Source organism: Scardinius erythrophthalmus, assembly GCF_964197995.2.
Source record: "Scardinius erythrophthalmus genome assembly, chromosome: 10".
NCBI classification, from domain to species: Eukaryota; Metazoa; Chordata; class Actinopteri; order Cypriniformes; family Leuciscidae; genus Scardinius; species Scardinius erythrophthalmus.
The window spans coordinates 11,598,885-11,621,470 of NC_138230.1; the positions used below are offsets into that span (position 1 = coordinate 11,598,885).

At 36.0% G+C, this 22,586-nt stretch overlaps 1 protein-coding gene and 1 pseudogene across 4 annotated transcripts; both read right to left on the minus strand.

The window, feature by feature from the left end:
• Positions 1–3,394: 3,394 nt before the first annotated feature.
• LOC308697327 (CMP-N-acetylneuraminate-beta-galactosamide-alpha-2,3-sialyltransferase 1-like) lies at positions 3,395–5,570 on the minus strand (annotated as a pseudogene). The gene is made up of 4 exons: positions 5,343–5,570; positions 3,762–3,955; positions 3,504–3,676; positions 3,395–3,401 (listed from the first exon to the last, which is right to left on the minus strand). The product of its transcript is annotated as a CMP-N-acetylneuraminate-beta-galactosamide-alpha-2,3-sialyltransferase 1-like (transcript).
• A 1,460-nt stretch (positions 5,571–7,030) lies between these two features.
• Positions 7,031–15,163, minus strand: LOC308696854 (CMP-N-acetylneuraminate-beta-galactosamide-alpha-2,3-sialyltransferase 1-like). Of its 3 annotated transcripts, none has more exons than XM_081375763.1 (7): positions 15,074–15,162; positions 11,979–12,287; positions 10,941–11,134; positions 10,676–10,855; positions 10,523–10,568; positions 8,664–8,783; positions 7,031–7,579 (listed from the first exon to the last, which is right to left on the minus strand). In XM_081375763.1, the coding sequence occupies exons 2-7, from the start codon at positions 12,249–12,251 to the stop codon at positions 7,415–7,417; spliced, it is 978 nt and encodes a 325-aa protein (XP_081231889.1). In that variant the 5' UTR covers positions 12,252–12,287; positions 15,074–15,162; the 3' UTR covers positions 7,031–7,414. The 3 variants fall into 3 exon arrangements, with proteins under 3 accessions (XP_081231889.1, XP_081231890.1, XP_081231891.1); XM_081375764.1 differs by lacking the exon at positions 15,074–15,162 and adding an exon at positions 14,167–14,231; XM_081375765.1 differs by lacking the exon at positions 8,664–8,783 and having other exon boundaries at positions 15,074–15,163.
• Between the last annotated feature and the right edge of the window lie 7,423 nt (positions 15,164–22,586).

A 22,586-nucleotide genomic window follows, 5' to 3' on the forward strand; every position in this document is an offset into this window, starting at 1 on the left:
GAACACAAAAGAAGATTTTTTAAAGAATGTTGGTAACCAGACGGTTGACGGCACCCATTGACTTCTGTAGTATTTTTTGGGCGGCTGAACTAACGGCTGAACTTTGGGGCAGATGTGTCACGGATATCTTAACCTGCAGCATTTGAACTTGGGTTAGTGAGTTGATCAGTCCGATTCATGAACAAATCATTTTCAGAGCGAGTCTGTTACTTGTAAAATTCAATAAGATCATGAATTTGGCGGGCTGGATTTGAGAAGCTTATCAGTCCGAATGATTTGTGAACAAATCATTTCAGAGTGTTTTAGTGAATAGGATCAGCGAATGATTGGAAGTGTATAATGAATAATAGGCCACAATTCAGTCTGAATAATAACTCACTCTGTTCCTCAAAGACGACATACATCGCACGCTGTATTTAACAGAAATTCATTCATCTCGTGATACATGACAAAGGCTGTGAGTAAATCGTGGTGACAGCTGGTCAGCAGGTAAAACTTTACACATTTAAGTAGTGACTCAAGAAAGACAAATATTTAAAATCAGATAAAAGTGAGAAGAACATTTGGCAAATTCTGAGACAAGAATGTGCCAAATACGAGATAACATCTGTGACTTATTACAGCTTCCGCATTACTTTGACTTTATTCACCGCCATATTGGCAGTGAATAGGCCATAACACCTTTAACCAGAAATAAGCCAGAAAGAAAGAAAGAAAAAGCCAATCTATGAACAATCTTCTGTCTTTATGGGGGCATTTTATGCTCGAGAGGAGTTTCCCAAGTGTCAAACATTCCAGGTTTTTAATATGTTCATATTAATAGTTGGATTACTGAACAATTAGCTTACAAACACAAACACAATAATACAGACACACACAGGCACAGTAAATATAGTTTACTTCAGTTAACATTTCACCCAAGAAGACACAGTGTGCATCTGCTATGAATTTTTAATTTACATTTTTTATATTTCTAAAATTAAGGCTCACCAAAGCAGTCACATCAATGATATTATAAAAAGTGAATCCTGAAATTTGTCTTGATCATTTTGTTTTTGTCAGTCATTCAGACGAGAAAAACAGCTATTAAAGAATGCAATCACACCCGTGGACTCACTATATTGTTTCTGGAGGCATTCTAAATAACTCCTGAAGCCACGTTATGATGTACAGGGTTCAAAATACACATAAGGGAGACAGATGGTAATCACAACAACACAGAAACACACACGTCACAGATCCTTTATGTTCAAATGCCATTATGACAGCACAAAAATGCCATTGTGCTCCTACGCCTAGTGAGAATATAGTTCCCAGTATTTATACGATTAAAAATGGTCTCTGTCTCATATAGCCTTGTTATTTGTACACGCTGTGACTATACAGATCACAACATGTAAATAGGAAAATGTTTGCATTATTTTGTCACTTATTGGGATTAGTATGCTACCATTATCCATTTACATCCAGTCTTTGTGCTAAGCTAGGCTAGCGGTGGGTGCGTCAAATAACACTTACAGAACGCACAGAAATGAAAAGGGTATGTATGGACTTATCTAACTCTGGGGGATACTGTGAAAAAGCTAAAGTTCCAAAAAGTCGGAGTGTTCCTTTAAAAGCAGCCTGACAAAAAGATGATATATGTACATAGATGCTTTAGACCAGTGGTTCTCAACCTTTTCTTTTAGCCAGCGCCCCCTATCCATTATCCAGGTCCCTTACCGCCATTATATTTAAAAACATTTTGGGAAAAAATACCACCGTATTGTTGTCAGCGCGAAACACATATTTGAGCACGTGAATGCTGATTCTTGTCAGCTCTGGATTCTAGTCAGTGCTTGAGCGCGCTGGACTATGACTGGAAAAATAATAGAGTCGTTGCAGAAGAAACGATACATCGCTTACATGTCGCATTAAACCGGCAGATTTTAGAATGTTGTAGGAAATTATGTTGCAAGTAATTACGTTTAATCTAGTCTTGCCTGGATCTTTGGTTTGGTGTAAACTCGTGAATGGAAAAATTTTGCTTCCAAGGCCCCCATTGTTCTCTGAACGCCCCCGCAGCAACTTGACGTTGATGCATATGTGGCAGTCATGGTACTGCACATACAATGTAATTTGATACTTGGAAAGACCATGCAACACTATGGCAAACACAATAAAACCCACGCTGCATGAACAGACAAAACAATGACATATCCATGTGCATAAATCTGATGCCATTATGTCCAGGTTTTTATATATATATAATTTTTTTTTTATAGTAACCAAACTTTTAAATACACTAATATTACTCCAGTGTGAATAAATAACCTTTACATATTTACATGCAAAAACAATTTATAAGTTGTATAATATTAAGAAGTTAGAATATGTATGTGACAATTTATGTGAAACTCCTCTAGGTAAGATTATTGTTTTCCAATTGATGTTTAATGTGAAATAAAAATCAGCATCAAAAATTGAAGAAAAAAAAAAGTGAAAATTCAACAATACTTCACAGAAATGCATAATTTCACAGAATCGTAAGGGACATACACATAAAACCATTCTGTTCAGTAAATACATTCATTGCTCAATGTTAATAAATTTATTTACCTTATGATGTAATATATTGTATTATTTTTATTTATCTCTAATTGTTCCACTTTCTCTGTTAACAAGGACAACATGCTCTTGGCAGGCCATTGGAAATAAGAAAATTGTTCTTAATTGATTTGCCTGGTTAAATACAGGTACATAAATTATAAATAAATATTCATAAATAATTCTGTTTTGAAAATGCAGGCTTTTTAAAAAGGTTTCATTAAAAGCCTTAACCAAGGATGTAATACTGTGAACAAAATGTCATAATTACCACCCTTTATGCATAGAAATCTTGTTTATCAGCAGTAGCTCATTTATGGTTTTATTTTCAAAGTCTCCAACATGAACGCCTCTGCTGAAGTGAGTCAAGACGCCATCAAAATAGTGATGCCAGTGTCCGTCACTTTTCGCTCCAAACTCGAAAACATTGACCTGTGTGAGAGATTGATAAAATAGGACATCATTGTTTGCAATGCACCAAAAGTTAAAAATTAAATGAGTGTTTGCATGGCATGCTTGGACAGTACGTGCATGGCTGATAAGCAAACAGTTGCTAACCATAACATCCAGCTCCATGGAAATAATTAGTTAAAATTTAGCCGCTTTTTATTATCTGCAAATCAAACCTTAATTTGCATATAGTGAGTTAAAATGAAAGTTAAAATGATAGTTAAAACCAACAACGATGGCACACCTGTATGAAACGCTCGTGTTTTTTTATTAATGGTCTGTTGCATATTGTATACTTAACCTGCACTTGATCATTTATAATATGCACTACAAGTACACAACCATTCAAAAAGTCTCACTAAGTGCTAAAGAAAAAGATTAATTACATTAAGATTATATAAAATGTGTTAGATGTGTGTCTGAAGGTTTTTTAATAATTCTGTGAGCGCGTGAGGAAACAATTGTACCTCGTGATGTGTCTGGTGGTGAAGACACTGATGAGCCAGCGCATGTCTTTAATTTTAAAAGCACCAGATGGGTGGAGTTATCCACGTCTACAGCGCTCTCGGGATACAGAATCCGGTGAGTGGTCTTAGATCCCACATCCTTCTCAAAACCTTTTGTAGGACCCTTATTTATCCTGAGGTAAGAGCATGAAGATGCATTTTTAACAGTCCTCTTTGGTTGTATGCATCGTCGAGACTTCAAAAGGGAAAATAACATACCTTATGACAAAGTCATGGCTGTCTATTAGTTGACCATAGTGGGATGCCAGGAGGTTCCCAGAGTTTCCCACCACAGCACAGGTTCTGCAGCGATCTGGACCAGCGTCTGAGTAGTGTTCCTCATCGGGGAAGAGAGAAAACAATGTGTCCACCACATCTGTGTAGTTAGCTTTAGACGATTCAGACTGTAGACCCTATATAATGTTAAAACACATGATCGAATTTAAAGGGCACCTATTATGCCCCTTTTCACAAGATGTAAAATAAGTCTCTGATGTCCCCAGAGTGTAGGCCTATATGTGAAGTTTTAGCTCAAAATAGCCAACAGATAATTTTTTACAGTAAGTGTTAAATTGTCACTTTTTGAGGCTCAGAAAAATGCACCGTTTTAGTGTATATTCCTTTAAATGCAAATGAGCTGCTGCTGCCGGCCCAGTTGTTGGTCTGTACTGCCACCATGTGTTCAACTATCAGAACTTCAGCTACTGGGAAATCCTTGTGCTGGAATCTCTGAACTGCTGAAAGAGTTGAGATATTTTATTACAAACATCGGAGAAGAGATGTCTCTTTAAAATGGGTTGAATAATAGCTGCCTGCTACTTTTTAGGAGTTTGGGTTTCTTCAGGCCTCTACAGAGCATATGTAGGCTATAGGGCAGTTTATTATTTATTGAAAATCGTTGGTGGAACATTGTAAGATGCAAATAAAAGCTGATAAAAAAATAAAAGTTCGTATAGGTTTAAAAAAAATGATATTTAATGTCACAGACAAGTTTCTTTTTAAATGATGAAAGTTGTTGTTCACTTGTGGCATGCAGTTTAAATAAATAATTTATGATAAAGAGATTAATCTTAACCACTTTCACAAGCCTTTAAAATTATTTTAACGCTTTTTAAACTATTCAAATGGACAGTCCCGAGACTTTACTGTTGGCTGGTGTAATTTTATAGAAAAATAGCCTACAGAGCCTATTGGTTGAACACTAATATGAACATTGGGGAATGCATGCCAGATGATTCAAGTAGGCCTATGATAACTGTTTTACGTAAATGTTCAGCGACCGATAGCCTATGAATGTCACAGAATAATTGACTCTTTATTAAATTTTGCCGTTTTGAATTGAAAATATGCGGTCATGATTCATGTAGGCTAAGCGACAAGGCGAGTATGGCATACGAATGAAAAGTGAATGTGTGCACATTTTAAAATAAAATATTATTTGCAAATAGTTTTTAAATTGATTTGCCTACTAGAGCTAGCGTCGTTTACCCTTTTTATATTTATTCCTTTATTTTTAATAGGCTAACTATTTAATTCCTTTATAATGTAGGCCTAATAATCCCTCGGGTTTACAGACCATGGCTTAAACCTAGTCTCATGCATGTTTGAGCTGTTTTAACTAAAAGCAACTTGCACTGATATATCTTAAAATATGTCAGTGCCATTGTTTTGTCTCAAGATCCCCATCAATAATGTTTATATATAACTTACATGTTAAAATATATAGTTTATCTAATCTGTGAAACCAGGCCAATAACCCAGTGCCTTTTATTTCCAGACATCCAGAAAGAAGTCACGTACCTTCCACCATCGGTAGACGTCTGTCTGTAACACACTGTTTCTCCTGTTCAGCAGAGGTGGAACTGTGGGGTTGAACCGCAAGAAGAACCAGTCATCATCGTTCAGATCCGTGACACAATTATCACAAGCGCACAGACCTCCTTTGGTGGAATCAACTGATATTTTGAGGAAATTATAGATCACCGCGGTTTGGAAGAACAAGAATAAATAAGATGCTAAAAGAGCCATGTGATGTACGGATATCTCAATTTAGTGAAGGTCACCATATTTTCAGCTGTTGAAGAGGGTTTAAAATCCTACAGCTGAGAAGAGAAAAAACCTTCCAGAGAACAAGAAACGTTGGGGGAAAAAAACTGTTTGTGCGCCCCAAACCAAAGCTGCGTTCCGTATTATATCCATACGGATATTTGGAGCGAGCTTTGACCATTATTTAGGACCTTAACGATATTTATTGCGTTTGAATCAGCTTTACATAAGTGTTAAAATTGGGTAAACAAAGCGCGAAAGATTGACGTTTGAAGCGGAGCTGTGCGTGCGCGCGACTGTCAGTGGAAGTTGCAATAGCCTACGATAACAGGACACCGCAGGAGAGAATATATTCTCCATAATTTAATCTAATATACATCTATAGGCTATATATCTTACACACATACTTTTGTATGACTTTCCCTAAAACAAAGTCTTAACTTTCAAACAGACCTTTGTGTCAGAATGTGTGTGAGAGAGAGAAATTGAGAGAGAAGACCCATTGTATTACATTTAATATGGGAAAACGTCATTATAGTAGGCCATACAAACTGAAGAGTCTTTTTTTAGTGTGTAACAAAGATAGAAACTATACTAATAAATGTTAACGTACCCAATATTTGAAACAAAACAGAAAAAGAAAAAAATTAACAATAGCAGTAAACCTGAAGAATGGGTGCCAGATGTGTGAATCCAGTGGTAGATGATTAGGTTAAACATGAGGGATGAATCTAATGAGGAGGGGTTTCTCTTCTACACCTCCTGATCATACAACACTGTTTGAATTCACTTCTCTCTGATATAACATACCATACAGGAATTTGGGTTGATCCAATTTTGGCATCACTATAGATTAATATTAAAGAGTTCATTGAGGTAACAACAGAGTATTTGACATTTATATGCCACCAAAAGCTTTTTGATTCATACAGGGTTTCCAGAGTCATGTAAAACCCGGATTTATAATGGAATTTTAAAATTGTGATTGAACCCCCATTGACTTTCATAGTGGGAAATAAATACTATGGAAGTCAATGGGGTCCATCAACTGTTTGGTTACAGACATTCTTCAAAATATCTTCTGTGTATTTTTAGGTGAACTATCCCTTTAAGAATCAGGTTATGCTGAAACTAAAACCATAGAGTCACCTTTATTTATTTTTTAGCTTAAATATTTTATATTTATTTTAGCAAAGACTGCAGTCCTTACATACATGCTTCAATCGACTCTGTAAATAAATGTGTAAATAAATGTCTAAAAAGAGTTACCAAGTGCTTGAACTTTAGGAAAAAAAAACCTATCCTGTCTACTGCCAATTATCCTAAAAAAATAAAAATAAGGCAAAACAGCCCGATAAAACGTGTGTACCGTCAGAAGAAAAAAAGGAAAATTGCAAAATGTAAAAACAGAAAGTAAACAGAAACAGAAAAAAATCATCATCAACAAGGAAAAAAAATGAAACTTTATTTAATACTTTACAGAAATGCATAACTTTACAGAATTGTAAGGGACATACACATAAAACCATTCTGTTTAGTAAATGCATTCATTACCCGATATATTAATATATTTATTTACCTTCTGATGTAATATACTGTATTATTTGTTATTTATCTCTAATTGTTCCACTTTCTGTTAACAAGGACAACATGCTCTTGGCAGGCCATTGGAAATAAGAAACTTGTTCTTAATTGATTTGCCTGGTTAAATACAGGTACATAAATAAATATTCATAAATAAATCTATTTTGAAAATGCAGGCCTTTTGAAGAGATTTAATTAAAAGCCTTAACCAAAGATGTAATACTGTGAACAAAATGTCATAATTACCACCCTTTATGCATAGAAATCTTGTTTATCAGCAGTAGCTCATTTATGGTTTTATTTTCAAAGTCTCCAACATGAACGCCTCTGCTGAAGTGAGTCAAGACGCCATCAAAATAGTGATGCCAGTGTCCGTCACTTGTCGCTCCAAACCCGAAAATGTTGACCTGTGTGAGAGATTGATAAAATAGGACATCAGTGTTTGCAATGCACCAAAAGTTAAAAATTAAATGAGTGCGTGCATGGCTTGCTTGTGCATGGCTGATTAGCAAACAGTCGCTAATCGTAACATCCAGCTCCGTAGAAATTCACACCCTTAACACTTGCTTATCTCACTGATGACAATGAAGAGCAAATAAAATGTGGCCTCTTTTTACTATCTGCAAATCAAACCTTAATTTGCATAGTAAAGTTGAAACCAACAACGTTTAAAGCACACCTGTACAAAACGCTCATGGTTTTCATTGACGGTCTGTTGCATATTGCAAACTAAACTTTCACTTGATCATTTATAATATGCAACACAAGTACACAACCATATTCAGCAAGGATGCATTAAATTGATCAAAAGTCAGTAAAAACATTTATAATGTTTCAAAAATGTTTTTATTTACTAAAATGTTAAATGTTTTTAAAAATACTTTTAATTCATGAAAGAATCCTGACAAAGTTTCCACAAAAATATAAAAGCTCAGCTGAACTGTTTTCAACACTGAAAATATGAAATTTCTTGAGCAGCAAATCATCAAATTAAAATGATTTCTGGAGTACTGATGCTGATCAATAAATGACATTTTAAAACATTAAACTAGAAAACAATTACTTTAAATTCTATGAATATTTCACATACTGTATTTTTTTATCTTTTTTTCTTTTTTCAAATAACTTCAGCCTTGATGAGCAAAAGAGACTTCTTTCTAAAACATGAATAATCTTAGTTTTAATACTTGGGTCTTTGGATCAGAGCCCTTTATTGTGCACTGTTCATCTAAGTGTGTGTCAGCATCTACATAAAATGGATAATGAAATAATGAATGAATGCCATGAGTTAAAGACAGCGGCTGTTGTTGGCATCATTGATTTCAGATTAGCCCGCCTCACAATGACATGTAAAACCAAAAAGATGTTGGTCCTTTTACAATCAAATGGTCTCTTGCAAAGTGCACTAGACTAGACGTCATGCCGATAGTAAAAAGTCTGGCTCTGTGAGACAAGCATTGGAGGAATTGAAATAAGAGACAAATCTTTTACCTGATCACAGATGTGCAGGGCGAATATCAATGTAATGAAGCCAGTAGAAGGATATTTGCCATGTTTCTGCAGCCAGCTCTCATAAACATATTTCATGAATACAGGATGGATGATCATCACCTTAAAAAACAAACCAAAATAATCAAGCAATACACTCTTAAAAATAAACATTCTTTATATGCATTGATGTTTCCATAAATAACCTTTCATTTGCACAAAAGTTTCTTTATAGTGGAAAGCTGTTCCTTAAAAATGTGTTTCACACTGAAGGCCCACCAAGGATGATAACTATAACGATAAAGATATCGCTCGAAATATAAAAGAATAGCAGACTCTAGACCACAACTATAACCGTACAGAGAAACAATATAGTTGGAATCACTTTCAGGACAATTTTTTCTTGCTGATAACCAAAACAACATCAGAATCCATCCTGCTTTAAAGAGTTTGAGCACTTAAAGCTGCAGGAGACAAAATTACAGCGCATGCTTAATAACTGAAAAATATTGTCTGCTGGTCTGGATGCTATTCCAGGTATCGTTATAGTTATCGTTCTTGGTGTTAACGGGCCTTGAGAAAAAAAAAAACAATGGCTTTTCTGTGGCATCACTGTGAAAACCCCCTTTTGGAACCTTTATTTGTGCACACTTCAGGTGATTCTGACTTAATCATGCATATTTTAATGGCATTTGTTCAGAAAAACTACAGATCAATACGTGAAAATCAGTGGCGTAGCCACGGGTGTGCGGGTGCCACCCACAGTGGCAGCTGGCACACCTAAAAATGGATGCAGAATTATTTTTTATAGTCTCAATAAAAAATGTTTTACTAAACTTGGGCTGTTGTTGTTTATTTAGAATATACTTTTTTTTTTAAATCAACCCTTTCACGCGTCAATATTTTAACTGACACCTTGTTTCCATGGCGTGATGTCACGTGACACACCGCAGCCACAATAACTAACAGACGTATCGCTATTCGTTTTATTTAGTTTTTCCTTTTTTATTAAAAATATTAACAAACTTGCTTACCATGTCAACTATCTGATATTCCGATTCTTAGTTTAAAAAACTTTATAAATTATCTTGATCTATAACGAGATGAGCGCTGCAGTTCAGAGAGTCCTGTCAGCCGGATTTACAGCACCTGAATTCCGTTTCTCCCGAAATACATGAAAGTAGGTGGCTGGCCGCTTCCATGGACATCAGTGTGTATTTTACAAACTGCAAATGTATTGTTTTACTAGTACTTATGTGTATTTAAATGTCTGAAACATAAAATAAACATTATGTGGTTGAAAACACTGCATATTAGTTGTGATATATGACAAGCGCTGAGCACGTCCGTCTCTGGCTCTTCTGATAAGAAGTGTTTTCCAACAGTGATGTAATGAAACATTGACAATTTAATTTTGAAGGGAGTAAAGCCTCTGTTTAGGCTGGAAATGTAATTTTGACAAAAGAAGAACTTTTATTTTAAGTAAATCTTATTTTTAAATCAGCCTACTTCAGTGTGATATTTTATCAAATACCGAGGTACCGAGCTCAACCCACAAAAAAACCCCTACCCCCCCAAGAGCTTTGACACAATTCGAACACTGTAAACGACAGAGAATTTTTTCAGCCGCTATGTTATGACTGACTTATTGGCGATCCTGAGTGTAATGTATAGTTATATTTTATTTAGTTTTATGGTTATGTGGGGCATGGTTATGTGGTTATGGTTAATACTTTTGCACAGTAATCTGACAATAAATGTGGCACACCCAGATTTTCAGATGCACACCCAGAGTCTCTTTTCTGGCTACGCTACTGGTGAAAATCAAATGTAATATAATGATTGATAGATATGATTCTTACCTTGTCTCTGTCTGCATTTACTGAAGGTCTCACTCTAATGTAAGTGCTGAGGAAAACAGATTCATTACATTAAGATAATTGCCATAAAATGTGTTAGATGTGTGTCTGAAGGTTTTTTAATAATTCTGTGAGCGTGTGAGGAAACAATTGTACCTCGTGATGTGTCTGGTGGTGAAGACACTGATGAGCCAGCGCATGTCTTCAATCTTAAAGGGCAGAAGCACCAGATGGGTGGAGTTATCCACGTCTACAGCGCTCTCAGGATACAGAATCCGGTGAGTGGTCTTAGATCCCACATCCTTCTCAAAACCTTTTGTAGGACCCTTATTTATCCTGAGGTAAGAGCATGAAGATGCATTTTTAACAGTCATCTTTGGTTGTATGCATCGTCGAGACTTCAAAAGGGAAAATAACATACCTTATGACAAAGTCATGGCTGTCTATTAGTTGACCATAGTGGGATGCCAGGAGGTTCCCAGAGTTTCCCACCACAGCACAGGTTCTGCAGCGATCTGGACCAGCGTCTGAGTAGTGTTCCTCATCGGGGAAGAGAGAAAACAATGTGTCCACCACATCTGTGTAGTTAGCTTTAGACGATTCAGACTGTAGACCCTATATAATGTTAAAACACATGATCGGGTTTAAGAGCTTTCAGAATAGGAAGCTTTCACTGGGAAGACTCATTTTAAAGGGGTCATGACATGGATTTTTGGGCAGAGTATTATGAAATCATTAACCATTTTTAATATGTTACTTTCTACATTAACGAAAGTTGGTGCTCAGATGCAACAACGCTGAAGAAGATGTGACCTCCTAATTTAGAGATATACAGGCGTTTATAAACTAAACCTTTCTACTCGTCGTTTTGCAGGCAAGCCGTTTCGAAATCCCAAAACAAACACCTAGCCAACTTCCCTTTGACCAGATTATGTTCAAAATTATGTCACATCAGTTTGTATTTTGGTTTTTCAATTTTGCTTGAAGTGTATTGGGGCCTTTACACCACAATAAAGGACGCATATCACTCTGTCCCACACGCAGCTTTGGATCTCTCTGATCGCTGTAGTTCATCTTATACCGACCTACAGGCAGAAACTGAAATCAGCTAAACCTGTAATTAGGACTGTGTGCGTCCATCGTTTGCACGTGTGTCTGTGTCCCTACTCACTACTTGGATGGGTTAAATGCAGAGGACAAATTCTCTTATGGAGAAATAAAAAAATACTATTGAAGTCAAACCAGAAACTGTTTGATTACACAAATTCTTCAAAATCTTCTTTTATTTTCAACAGAAGAGAGAAACTCACACAGGTTTGAAACAACTTGAAGATGAATAATTCATTTCATTTCATGAACAGGGAATGTTTTTTTGATAAATTAAATTATTAATCGTGATCAGATCCACCCCAGTCTCCCCCACCCTTGGTTTTCAGACATCCAGAAAGAAGTCACGTACCTTCCACCATCGGTAGACGTCTGTCTGTAACACACTGTTTCTCCTGTTCAGCAGAGGTGGAACTGTGGGGTTGAACCGCAAGAAGAACCAGTCATCATCGTTCAGATCCGTGACGCAATTATCACAAGCGCACAGACCTCCTTTGGTGGAATCAACTGATATTTTGAGGAAATTATAGATCACCGCGGTTTGGAAGAACATAAAAAGAAATAAGATGCTAAAAGTGAAGAGCCCTGTGATGTGCGTATATCTCCATTTAGTGAAGGGAACCATATTTTCAGCTGTTGAAGAGGGTTTAAAATCCTACAGCTGAGAAGAGAAAAAATACATTAGTGTGCAATTTATTATTAGGCACTCAAAGAATCCTTAAAAATGTACCAAGTAGCAGTGCTTCGCCTGCGCTTCCCCCTAATATAGTCCTTAATATACAAGTCAATATCTGCCTATCTCTATATCTGGAAATCGCCTAGTGTTAATCTGCGTCGCTATTTGTACTCATTGTGAATACGCAGGCCACAAGAAGTTATTAGATGTTTTTTTTATTTTTTATATCACTTTTACTCAGGACATGCTAGCTGGCAACAAAGGATTCCATTCATTATGCTAAGCTAAGCTAGCGCCGACCCTGTCAAACTAAAACAATGCATGCACTGAGACAAAAATGCATTTGCCCACCTATCTAAATGTAGGAAAGAAGGTGAATAAGCCCTATTTCAAAAAACGGTGGAGTGTTCCTTTAACGTTATCGCTACTGTGTAATAGTAGCCTATGCTATTCAACAACTAAACATATCCTATTCAATGTGTTCACAGTCTCTTTCACGGTCATCATTTGTATTTGCCTATTCACAAACTGTTTGCTCAAGCATAGCGTTTTCTCGGAGTTCACTGTGAGCTACCATGCACAAATAAAAATCTCACTGAACTTTTGCTGTGTAATTGTAACAATGAGCACTCAAACACACCAAACCAACAATTACTAAAAACACACACAAAAACTCTGTTTTGCACGGGCATTTTGCACTAGTTTACCTTAAATCTATCTTTAACATAATTCTAACCTTATCCCTAAAACAAACACTTAACCCTCAAACAGCCCTTTAATGGTGTGTCAGAAAGCGATAAAGTCCTCAAAAAGATAACTATACAAGTACACACACAGAAATAAACTTTTTTTTTTTTTACTATTACATTAAATATGGGAAAACAGCATTCTAGTGTTTAAACTGAAGAGTCATTTTCTAGTGTGTGACAAAGACAGAAACTAATATTATTATTATTTTTTAAAATAGTGTCAAGTTAACGTACCTGATGTTTGTAAAAACACTTTTTTAAACACAATCTGGAACAATAGCAGTAAACCTGAAGAATGGGTGCCATATGTGTGAATCTAGTGGTAGATGATCAGGTTAAAAGGGATGAATCTTAAGGAGGAGTTTCTCTTACACCTCCTGATCATACAACACTGTTTGCATTCACTTATCTCTGATATAAAATACATAGCTTTCGCATGCAGAAGCCATTGACATTTCTATAGCAAATAAAATTTTGTCTAGTATACTCAGCCATATATCTATAAGAGCTGATTCTAAAATGAACAAGTGGAGCACATGACAGTGATATGATATGCCAGGGTTAGTCTCAAAACGGAGTAGAGGTGGAAATATCCAAATGCCTCACTTCTGATGTCAATACGTTCAAGTGATTACATCATAACTCAACAAAAACATTTAATGTTCTGACAGTTACCAATTATGGCAAAACCATAAATTAATGAAACAGTAAGGCCTTAAATCTGTATTATCAGTTGTTATTCAAAACTTTTTAACTTTTTAAAGTCAATTACAATCTGGGGTGGATCTAAAAAATTATTCAAGTATGGTGGCAAAGAGGTATGATATTATGGAAGTTTGTTTCTGCCACGGTCCCCGGAATAAAACAATTTAAAAGATAATTGTGACTCTCACAATTCTGACTTTTTTCCTCACAATTGCACATCTCACAAGTTTTTTTTTTTTGTTTTTTTTTCTGCAATTAAGATATAGATTTCGCAAGTTTATACACCTTTGACAAACCATGGCTTTACAAAGTGGAAATGATTGTGGTGAAATTGTTTCTGCAGACATTTAAAACCGAGGTTACAAAATAAGCTTCAGACACACCTTCAGCTCACAAATTAAATTACATACCAGGAAGAATCTTTTTATTTCATCCTCCTTATGAATCACATTATTTTCTCCAAAGATTTCCCTGAAACATACGTTGTCCCTGCATCATATTACTGAAGTTTCCATAAAAATAAAAAAAGCTATTAGATTAGAGTTTGTATTTTAACTTAAAATCAAGTATTATTTTACAGAACACACAGAATGTCTTACAGTAGCAAATGTTTTGGAAAGGAATTTATCTTTGATAGTTTTCCTCTTTGTACATTGCATATCATTACATTTAACTTGTGATTTAAAACAATAATTTCTCCATAACGAGTCCAAGTTTTTTGTGTGCTTCACACTTGTTTCAATAGCTACTGTGATGTAAAATTAATCTTTTTGGAAGGTCTGAGTAAAAAAAGACAAGAACAACCATTCAAATTCCATTAAATGTCACATTATGACAAAAAAGACAAGTTATTTACTTGCACTTAACAGAGGGAAAACGTTTCTGACCATCTAAACCTTTTCAAGTGGTCAAGGATTAGCTGGTTAGCAGGCCCTGAATAAAGTCAGATGTTATTCAGTCTGTTTTTGCAAGCAACATTGCAATATTTCATTAATAGTAAATGTTTTATAGTGCCCAATTTGTTTTTGAAGGGTCCTTAAAAGCATGAATTGCCATGAAACTGAACCAGCTGAGCAAGCGTCATTGAGATAAATGTGAATATTAGCACAAGATATGATCTTTGTGGAATTAGCATTAGCATGGTGGAAATGATCCACCGTAGACTGACCATGTAGCTTATATTATTAAACATAATCTACGCCTATTGTCTGGCAGCTGATATGCAGAGGATCTTTAAGAAGTAATTTTGACATTTTCTGGCTATTTACGTGCTTTACATGCTAAGTCTTTGTGAATGTGTGCTGTTATTGTGCTGACCTGATTCTGGATCAGAGAATTTGCGTGAGGTGTTTGGTCAGGTCTCATCTCTCCCAAATACCAATCAAATCAATTTAGTGATTGCTAGCAGCTGCTGTTGATGTGGAAGTTGCGTATAAAGGGTTTGAGACTATGGAATGCCAAAGCTGTCAATATTAAAAATAAATAAATACATAAATAAATATACAAATAAATGTAAAAAAGAATATATATATATATATATATATATATATATATATATATATATATATATATATATATATATATATATATATATATAAATAAATATACATAGAAAAGCAAAAAAATGAAAATAAATAATTATTTATACATTTATTTCCTTATTTATTTATTTCCATATTTATTTATTTATTCTTTTATTTATTTATACATTTATTCATTTATACATTTATTTATTTATACATTTATTTATTTTTACATTTATTTATTTATACATTTATGTATTTCTACATTTATTTATTTCTTCATTTATTTCTTCCTACATTTATTTACCGCTCACGGTTCGTCCCCTGTATCTCCGCTGGGGTCTGCCCACTTTTCTAGCATTTTTCATGCCAGTGGGTGGAGTCAGGCTCTGACCAGGGGTTTAGTTACCCTTTAAGTCGAGCGCACTATTTAATATCTCCCATATGACGTTGCCAAGCAACGTGGCCACCACAGCGACCCGACCGCAGCAGTTGATCAGAGAGTTTGAGCCAGCGCAGAACTGTCATCAGGCAAATTGACGGGACGCCTTTTCTAGGTGTGCATTATCACTTTTTAACGGACACCCTGCAGCCAATCAGAATCGAGTATTCACCCAGACCATGGTATAATAATCATTTGAGACTTATTAAACTGGCAGCTCAAGTAATTAAAGAATTTATCTTGAATTCTGTCTTGGAAACATGTATAAAGCTTAATTTAACAATTTCATAAACTAAAAGGAATTTATACCTGTAAATTATATATTGGACCAGCGGCGGAAAATGAAGGATAGATGATTAAGATGCGGGCGCCATCTTGTGGCGAGAAGCGGGGATTCACAGTGGATTATTGGGATTCATAGCGAGCCGTTGAGCGTCTAGGGGCGAATTCCAAACGGCGTTTATGCACCCTTGAAGGGCACTTCGGGAAGGGGCCGCTATTTATTTATAGGGGTATTCCAAACGAAAGTGAACAATTTAATTCCTTCACGAAGGACTCTTCCACAAGTCCCTTAGGGTAGGGAACATGACAGGGCCGTGCAGAGACCTCTGGAGGGGCAGGTGCTCAAAGTATAAAAGGGGGCACATGGAACAAGGCTTTAAATAGGGCTGTAATCAAAATACAGTAACAGGGTTTTTCCAGCCTCAAAATGAGGCAGAGGTGGTAAAAATCCTAATAATGTATTTTAATAATAAGATAATTAAATTTGTATTTTTTTGTAGATCATCATATAGCCTAATGTGTTTCCCACATTATTTTTGTGGGTGGAGCTTGGTATCTCTAGGGGGGTCCGGGGGCATTCCCCCCCCCCCCCCCCCCCCCTGGAAGAAAATTTTGTACATTTTAAAGATAAATTCATTAATCTGGTGCACTTTGAGTCACCCGAATCAACTGTTAAAAATAAATAATCCACCCGCAAACCGCCCATATTCTCTGATTTAAATATCTGCATCTGATCATCACATTACAATTATTCAAATTCTCAGTGTTAAGCATGATAATATGGTAACATATCACACTGAAGTAGGCTGATTAAAAATTAACATTTATTTAAAATAAAAGTTCTTCTTTTGGCAAAATTACATTTCCTTAATAGCCTAAGCAGAGGCTTTTCTCCCTTCAAGCTTAAATTGTCAATGTTTCATTACATCACTGTTTTAAAACACTAATTTTTTGTACCCTTTATAGAGGGCATTTTCCCCCTAATTTTATTAAATGTATGCTCCATCTTTCATTTCAAATTCTTAAATTTGATCAATATATTCAACTGAAATAATAAGACACTAGGCTGTTACCAATCAAATAAAATAATTTACATTGAAAAATAACTGTATTAAATTAGATTATTTTAAATATTTTTGAATATACAAATAAGGAATGTTGAAAAGAATGATACTTTATGAAACTAAACTGCCAGTAGGAGGCGGCAGGCGACCGTCTTAATGAGCGAGTCATTGAGTCATTCATTCAAACGATTCATTCAAACGGCTGATTTATTCAGAATGAGGCAGTTTATGAATGGGTAATTGAATCTTTGACTCAACCGATTCGTTCAAAATGCTGAATCATTCAGTAATGCAACAAGTGTTGCTGTGAGATGCGCGATGGTTCTGCTGTGATCTTTGTTTGGAACTATTTTCGCTGCTGAAACAGAACAATAATAGTCATTGCGTCTAAAATGTAAGTGACTTAATTTTAACTATTTGTTTATTGACCTGCTATGAAATCAGTCTCGGTTTCAATCTTGATGGCATTCAGGAAAACAGTTACTTCTATAGCCTAACGTTACACACAGACACAGCAATATTAACAACATCTCTGCATGCTCTCTTTACGTCGTCCTTGTAAAATAATAATAGTAAGTAAACGAACATCAAAATCACTTCGCTGAGAATGAAACGAATGAGTTAGTCAGGTGAAAGCTAGGTCATCATGTGGGTCATTTTATTTACGGCTAAATTATTATTAATTAATTTTACTAATAGTTAGATTGGGCAGGCATCCACAAAAGGGCCTTTAATTACAAAAAAAGGAGAGGACATTTTGCCTTGACAAAAGGGCACTTTGGACACAAAGGGGCAGGTGCTCAAGACACCACTCAGACAGGGCTTGGACACACAGCCATTGGTAAAAAAAAAAAAACTTGATAAAGACACATTTATGTAAAATGAAATAGCTATTTCAAATTGAGCATTATTTCTAGGTCACAACTCAAATAATAAAAGTGACATTTATCAGTATTGTTCAGGCAGTAGGTTCAATTTCTTCCATTGAAGCTCTAGATGCTCTTTGGATCATTCTTAAATTATTCAGAGCATTCATCTCGTTTTTGACCTCGATCTTAAGGCCAGTAGGCTAAAGCAAAGGAGACAACCAATTCAGAGGGAGTTCGCAGTGAACAGTGTGTGTCTGTGACCACTAGAGGGCAGTGTGAGCTTATGACACATTATAAGAGAATGTAGTTTTGCTTTATTGAACAGGCAAAGTGTCAGCCTTCTCACGTTCGTTTTACGGGAAACTATTAAATGTAGGCCCTACTGAAACATAGCCTACCAAACATAAATTGTATAAAACTGAAAAGTAAAAATGACCACTACTTTAGGCTACTATTAGCCTACTTAGGCTATAGTGTTTTTAAAATTAGGCTACATTTACATTAGGCCTACAAATTTTGAGTTTACCTTGGAGTAAGAAGTGGTTGTAAAAAAAAAAGTGCATCACAATAAGTGTATGTGGTTGTCAAAATATTTGGTAACTTAACAGAATTTCATTAAGTTCAGTGACAACATAATGGTAAGCTAATGACTGGTGGCTACTGTTTTTTATAAGTTCCGGACACAAATTTCACGATTTCAATTAGTTAGCTATTTGATTCCGATCTTAATCAAACTGGATAAATATCAGGTGCCTATAATTTAAAATCGTTATTTTTTTTTACGAACACTCATCCTCAATTATAGCCTATAACCTACAATGTTTATATTTTTAAACGTTGTATAGTTTCACATTTATGACAACGTTGTGAGGACTTTTTTTTTTTTTTTTTTTTTTTGGAACATTGGCTAACATTCCAGAAACGTCGTGGGCACGTCCTCAAAAGACGTCGCTAGTTTATTCCCATGGAGAACGTTGTAGAGACGTGGTCCACTGGTCTCCAGATAACTTAATAAAACCTTTGACGAACCAAGTAAATGTCCCATATAATACTGTAACACAACCGTACGGATGATTGGAGGGCTCAGAGAATAGTAGCCTACACCAGAATGACAGTTATCACACAATTCTTTATTAAAACAGCACAATCTAATAAAACGTTACCGCCCTTTATCAGCTTGTAGAATCACACGTAGCAGACCAGCTCGCGTCAGCAGGGAAGATACCCTTTATCAGCAAGGCTCTCAAAATAATTAGTTCATCAGCGGGGAAAATAGGCTACGTTTTGTCAAATAAAGTCAACTCAGTCCATCAGGTACAGCATAATCCCTCTGCTCGGTTCCGGGGTTCTCAGGGCTCTTGCCACTTTTATTCGCGTAGATCAGGAGCTCCCCTAACAAGAGTTAAAATAACAACTCAAATTAATATAATGCGGTTTTTATAATAATAACTAATATTTTTAATGATTCGAGTAAAAAAATATACAGGCCTAGTGCAGCAAAATACTCCTCTCTATAGTTGTTTTTTCCTAATATGGTCATTAAATGTTTTTTTTTTCTGAGGTAAATGTTACGTGACATTGTTCTCCATTTGTTTTGACCTCTTTCCGTGGTTGAAACACTTGAGACATATAGCCTATTCGGTAAGTTGTAGTCCTAGGTCACTGTATAGCCTATTTCAACATAAATTCTAATGTTCAGTCGTTCAATGTTCATTATTTACTAACTAGTAGGCTAGAGGATCATGAGTTCACATGGGCCTGCTGTAACTTTCTTGGGAAAAAGTAGGCTAAGCTATAAAACTGGTTTTCCTGTTTGTTCATGAGACGTTCGTCATAAAGCTTTTTATAGGCTATGATGACGGTGACATTATTTAGTTTATGTTGTGCCATGAGGAAGTAGGTCTACGTGTGTTTTGTATGCTGATGTGACACACATTCACATCTTTAACTGAGACAGGAGTCATTTGTTGTGTGGTTCAGTCTGCACTTGAGGGACAATGGTCCAATCTGATGTTAGAGCAACAAATCTTATCTGTAATGATGAGATTTGCATATCATCATTACAGAGTTTATCTGTCAGCATCTAATTATTGAAACATAGGCCTACTGGAGTGAGACACGCACAGTAAAAGAGACTGAATGTTCCAGGTTTGCGCAATCTTGGTTCTGGCTGCTTTTATTCATTTTATTTCCAGGTAGAGTTCTTAAAAAAAAAAAAAGACACTGAATGTTCCAGGTTTTGCACAATCGGTTCTGGCTGCTTTTATTCATTTTTTTTCCAGGTATAGTTCTTAAAAAAAAAAAAAACAAGACAAAAGAGACTGATCGTTCCAGGTTTGAGCAATCTTACGTCAATACACATGTCAGCTTTTATTTATTTATTTGAGTATTTTTTGTTCCTGTTTCCTTTATTTCCATTGCTGCTTTTTGTTACCCTTGTTAATTTTGTATTACCCTCTAATATTACCATGACAGTTCATTACCCACACTTGTTCCTTGTTAGCCTCGTTACCCTGTGTATAAATACCCCTGTGTTTCAGAGGCATAAAACATTTTCAGGGCACGGTTTTCAACTAAAAATGAAAACCTTTTGTGTTTTACTTTTGGTTTTTATGGTATAGGTTTTTTTTAAACAACTGTGAGAAATAAAGTTATTTCAATTAAATGGGTCATAGAAGGACACATAATTATCAATGTATTTAACATGCTTACTAATATTCCAATCAAATGCATGAGCTGCTAAATGCATTTGGATAAGTTAGGTTAGATTGCATCTTTTGGATTTTATTTACATTATATTTGAAGGGCTTTGAGATTTATACATCCCCATATGCATCACATGATCTGCCTACAAATGGCTCTTTGTAAGTTACTTTGTAGGTTACAAAACCGGTTTAGATCCTGTGATTATTTTACACTGTTACAAATGATATCTTGCTTGCTCTAGATTCAGGCTCTTGTGTTGTGCTAGTTTTGTTAGACCTGAGTGCTGCATTTAATACCATTGACCACAACATTCTTCTTGAACAGCTAGAATATATGGTAGGTGTCAAGGGCACTGTATTAAAATGGTTTGCTTCCTACCTCGAAAAGAGGACTTTTCTGTAAATTTAGGAAATTGTTCCTCGTCATCTGCGCCTGTTTTGTTTGGTGTGCCCCAGGGATCTATTTTGGGACCTTTATTGTTTTCCCTTTATATGCTCCCCTTGACCCTCATTTTTCAGAAGTACAACATTTCATGTTGCCTTGGAGTGATCTTTGACTCTTCACTATTTTTTGATAAACAAATTAGTTCGGTTATTAGAGGAAGCTTTTTCCATTTAAGATCTACTGCAAAGTTAAAGAACCTTCTTTCAAGCAAAGATTTAGAAGTTGCAATTCATGCATTTGTAACATCACGATTAGACTATTGCAACTCTCTTTATTGTGGTCTTCCTCAATCTTTATCTCGATTACAAAATGTTCAAAATGCAGCTGCAAGACTTTTGACTGGGTCTAGAAAGAGGGATCACATTTCTCCTGTTTTGGCATCCCTTCACTGGCTTCCTATTAAGTTTCGAGTTGATTTTAAGATCCTTATGTTTGTTTATAAGGCGTTGTCTGGCTGTGCACCAAATATATTTGTGGTCTTATTGTGCCATACTGTCCTGTTAGGGCACTTAGATCTTCAAATCACTTGCTTTTAAATGTGTCACAAAGTCGCTACAAATTAAAGGGTGATCGGGCTGGGCCCAAGCTTTGGAATGCTCTCGCCTTATCATGTGAGGTCTGCTCCTTCATTGGACATTTTTAAATCTACTCTGAAAACACATTTTTATTCTTTAGCTTTTGAAAATTTGTAATTGTTGTTTTTTATAGGGAAGTCCATCTATGCACTATGTACAGCACTTTGGATACATTTTTATTGTGTTAAATGTGCTTTATAAATAAAGGTTGTTGTTGTTTATTTTTTCATGTAAACACAACCATCTAAGGAATAAGTGTGAGGAAATCAGAACGGATACAATTGCAAGTAAAAAGGCGTTTATTGATATAGTCAGAAACGCACAACACAGGTCGGGGAAAAACAAACAATCAGATGACGATTGTGGCGCAGGGACTTTGATGGCATCCGTTGGTGGTGAAGTGATCGGCGTGTACGGGAAACCAGGAACCAGTGGAACATCCAGACGAGGAGACGAATAACAACGAATCCACACGACGAATAATCCACAGCAGGAAACAGAGAGCCACACAGGGACAGGACACGACACCGGGGAAACCACAACGATCTAACAACATGAGATGGGAATTACTGCACATATAAAGGGAACGGGGATTGAACACAGCTGGCGACACTAATCAACACAATGAGTAACCACACACAGACACACACACACATCAGAAATGAGACAGCCGATTCATGATCCGTGACAGTACCCCCTCCCCTAGGAACTCCTCCTGGCGTTCCCAGACAACCTTACCTGTCGATTGTAATCATCGATAGGGGAGTGATCCAGAATGTCTCTAGCATGTACCCAACTTCTCTCCTCCGGACCGTAACCTTCCCAGTCCACCAAGTACTGAAATCCGCGTCCCCTCCGTCTCGAGTCCAGAATACGACGTACCGAATAAGCAAGTTCCCTATCTACGAGTCGCGGCGGGGGAGGA

Bases quoted from the DNA above. Each gene is read 5' to 3' on its own strand.
- LOC308696854 (XM_081375763.1), bottom strand. From the start codon at position 12,251: ATGGTTCCCTTCACTAAATGGAGATATACGCACATCACAGGGCTCTTC. The intron at 10,856-10,940 runs GTATGTTATTTT...CTCTTACCTCAG, and splicing joins AGCCATGACTTTGTCATAAG to GATAAATAAGGGTCCTACAA. The intron at 8,784-10,522 runs GTAAGAATCATA...TTGTTTTTTAAG, and splicing joins TAAATGCAGACAGAGACAAG to GTGATGATCATCCATCCTGT.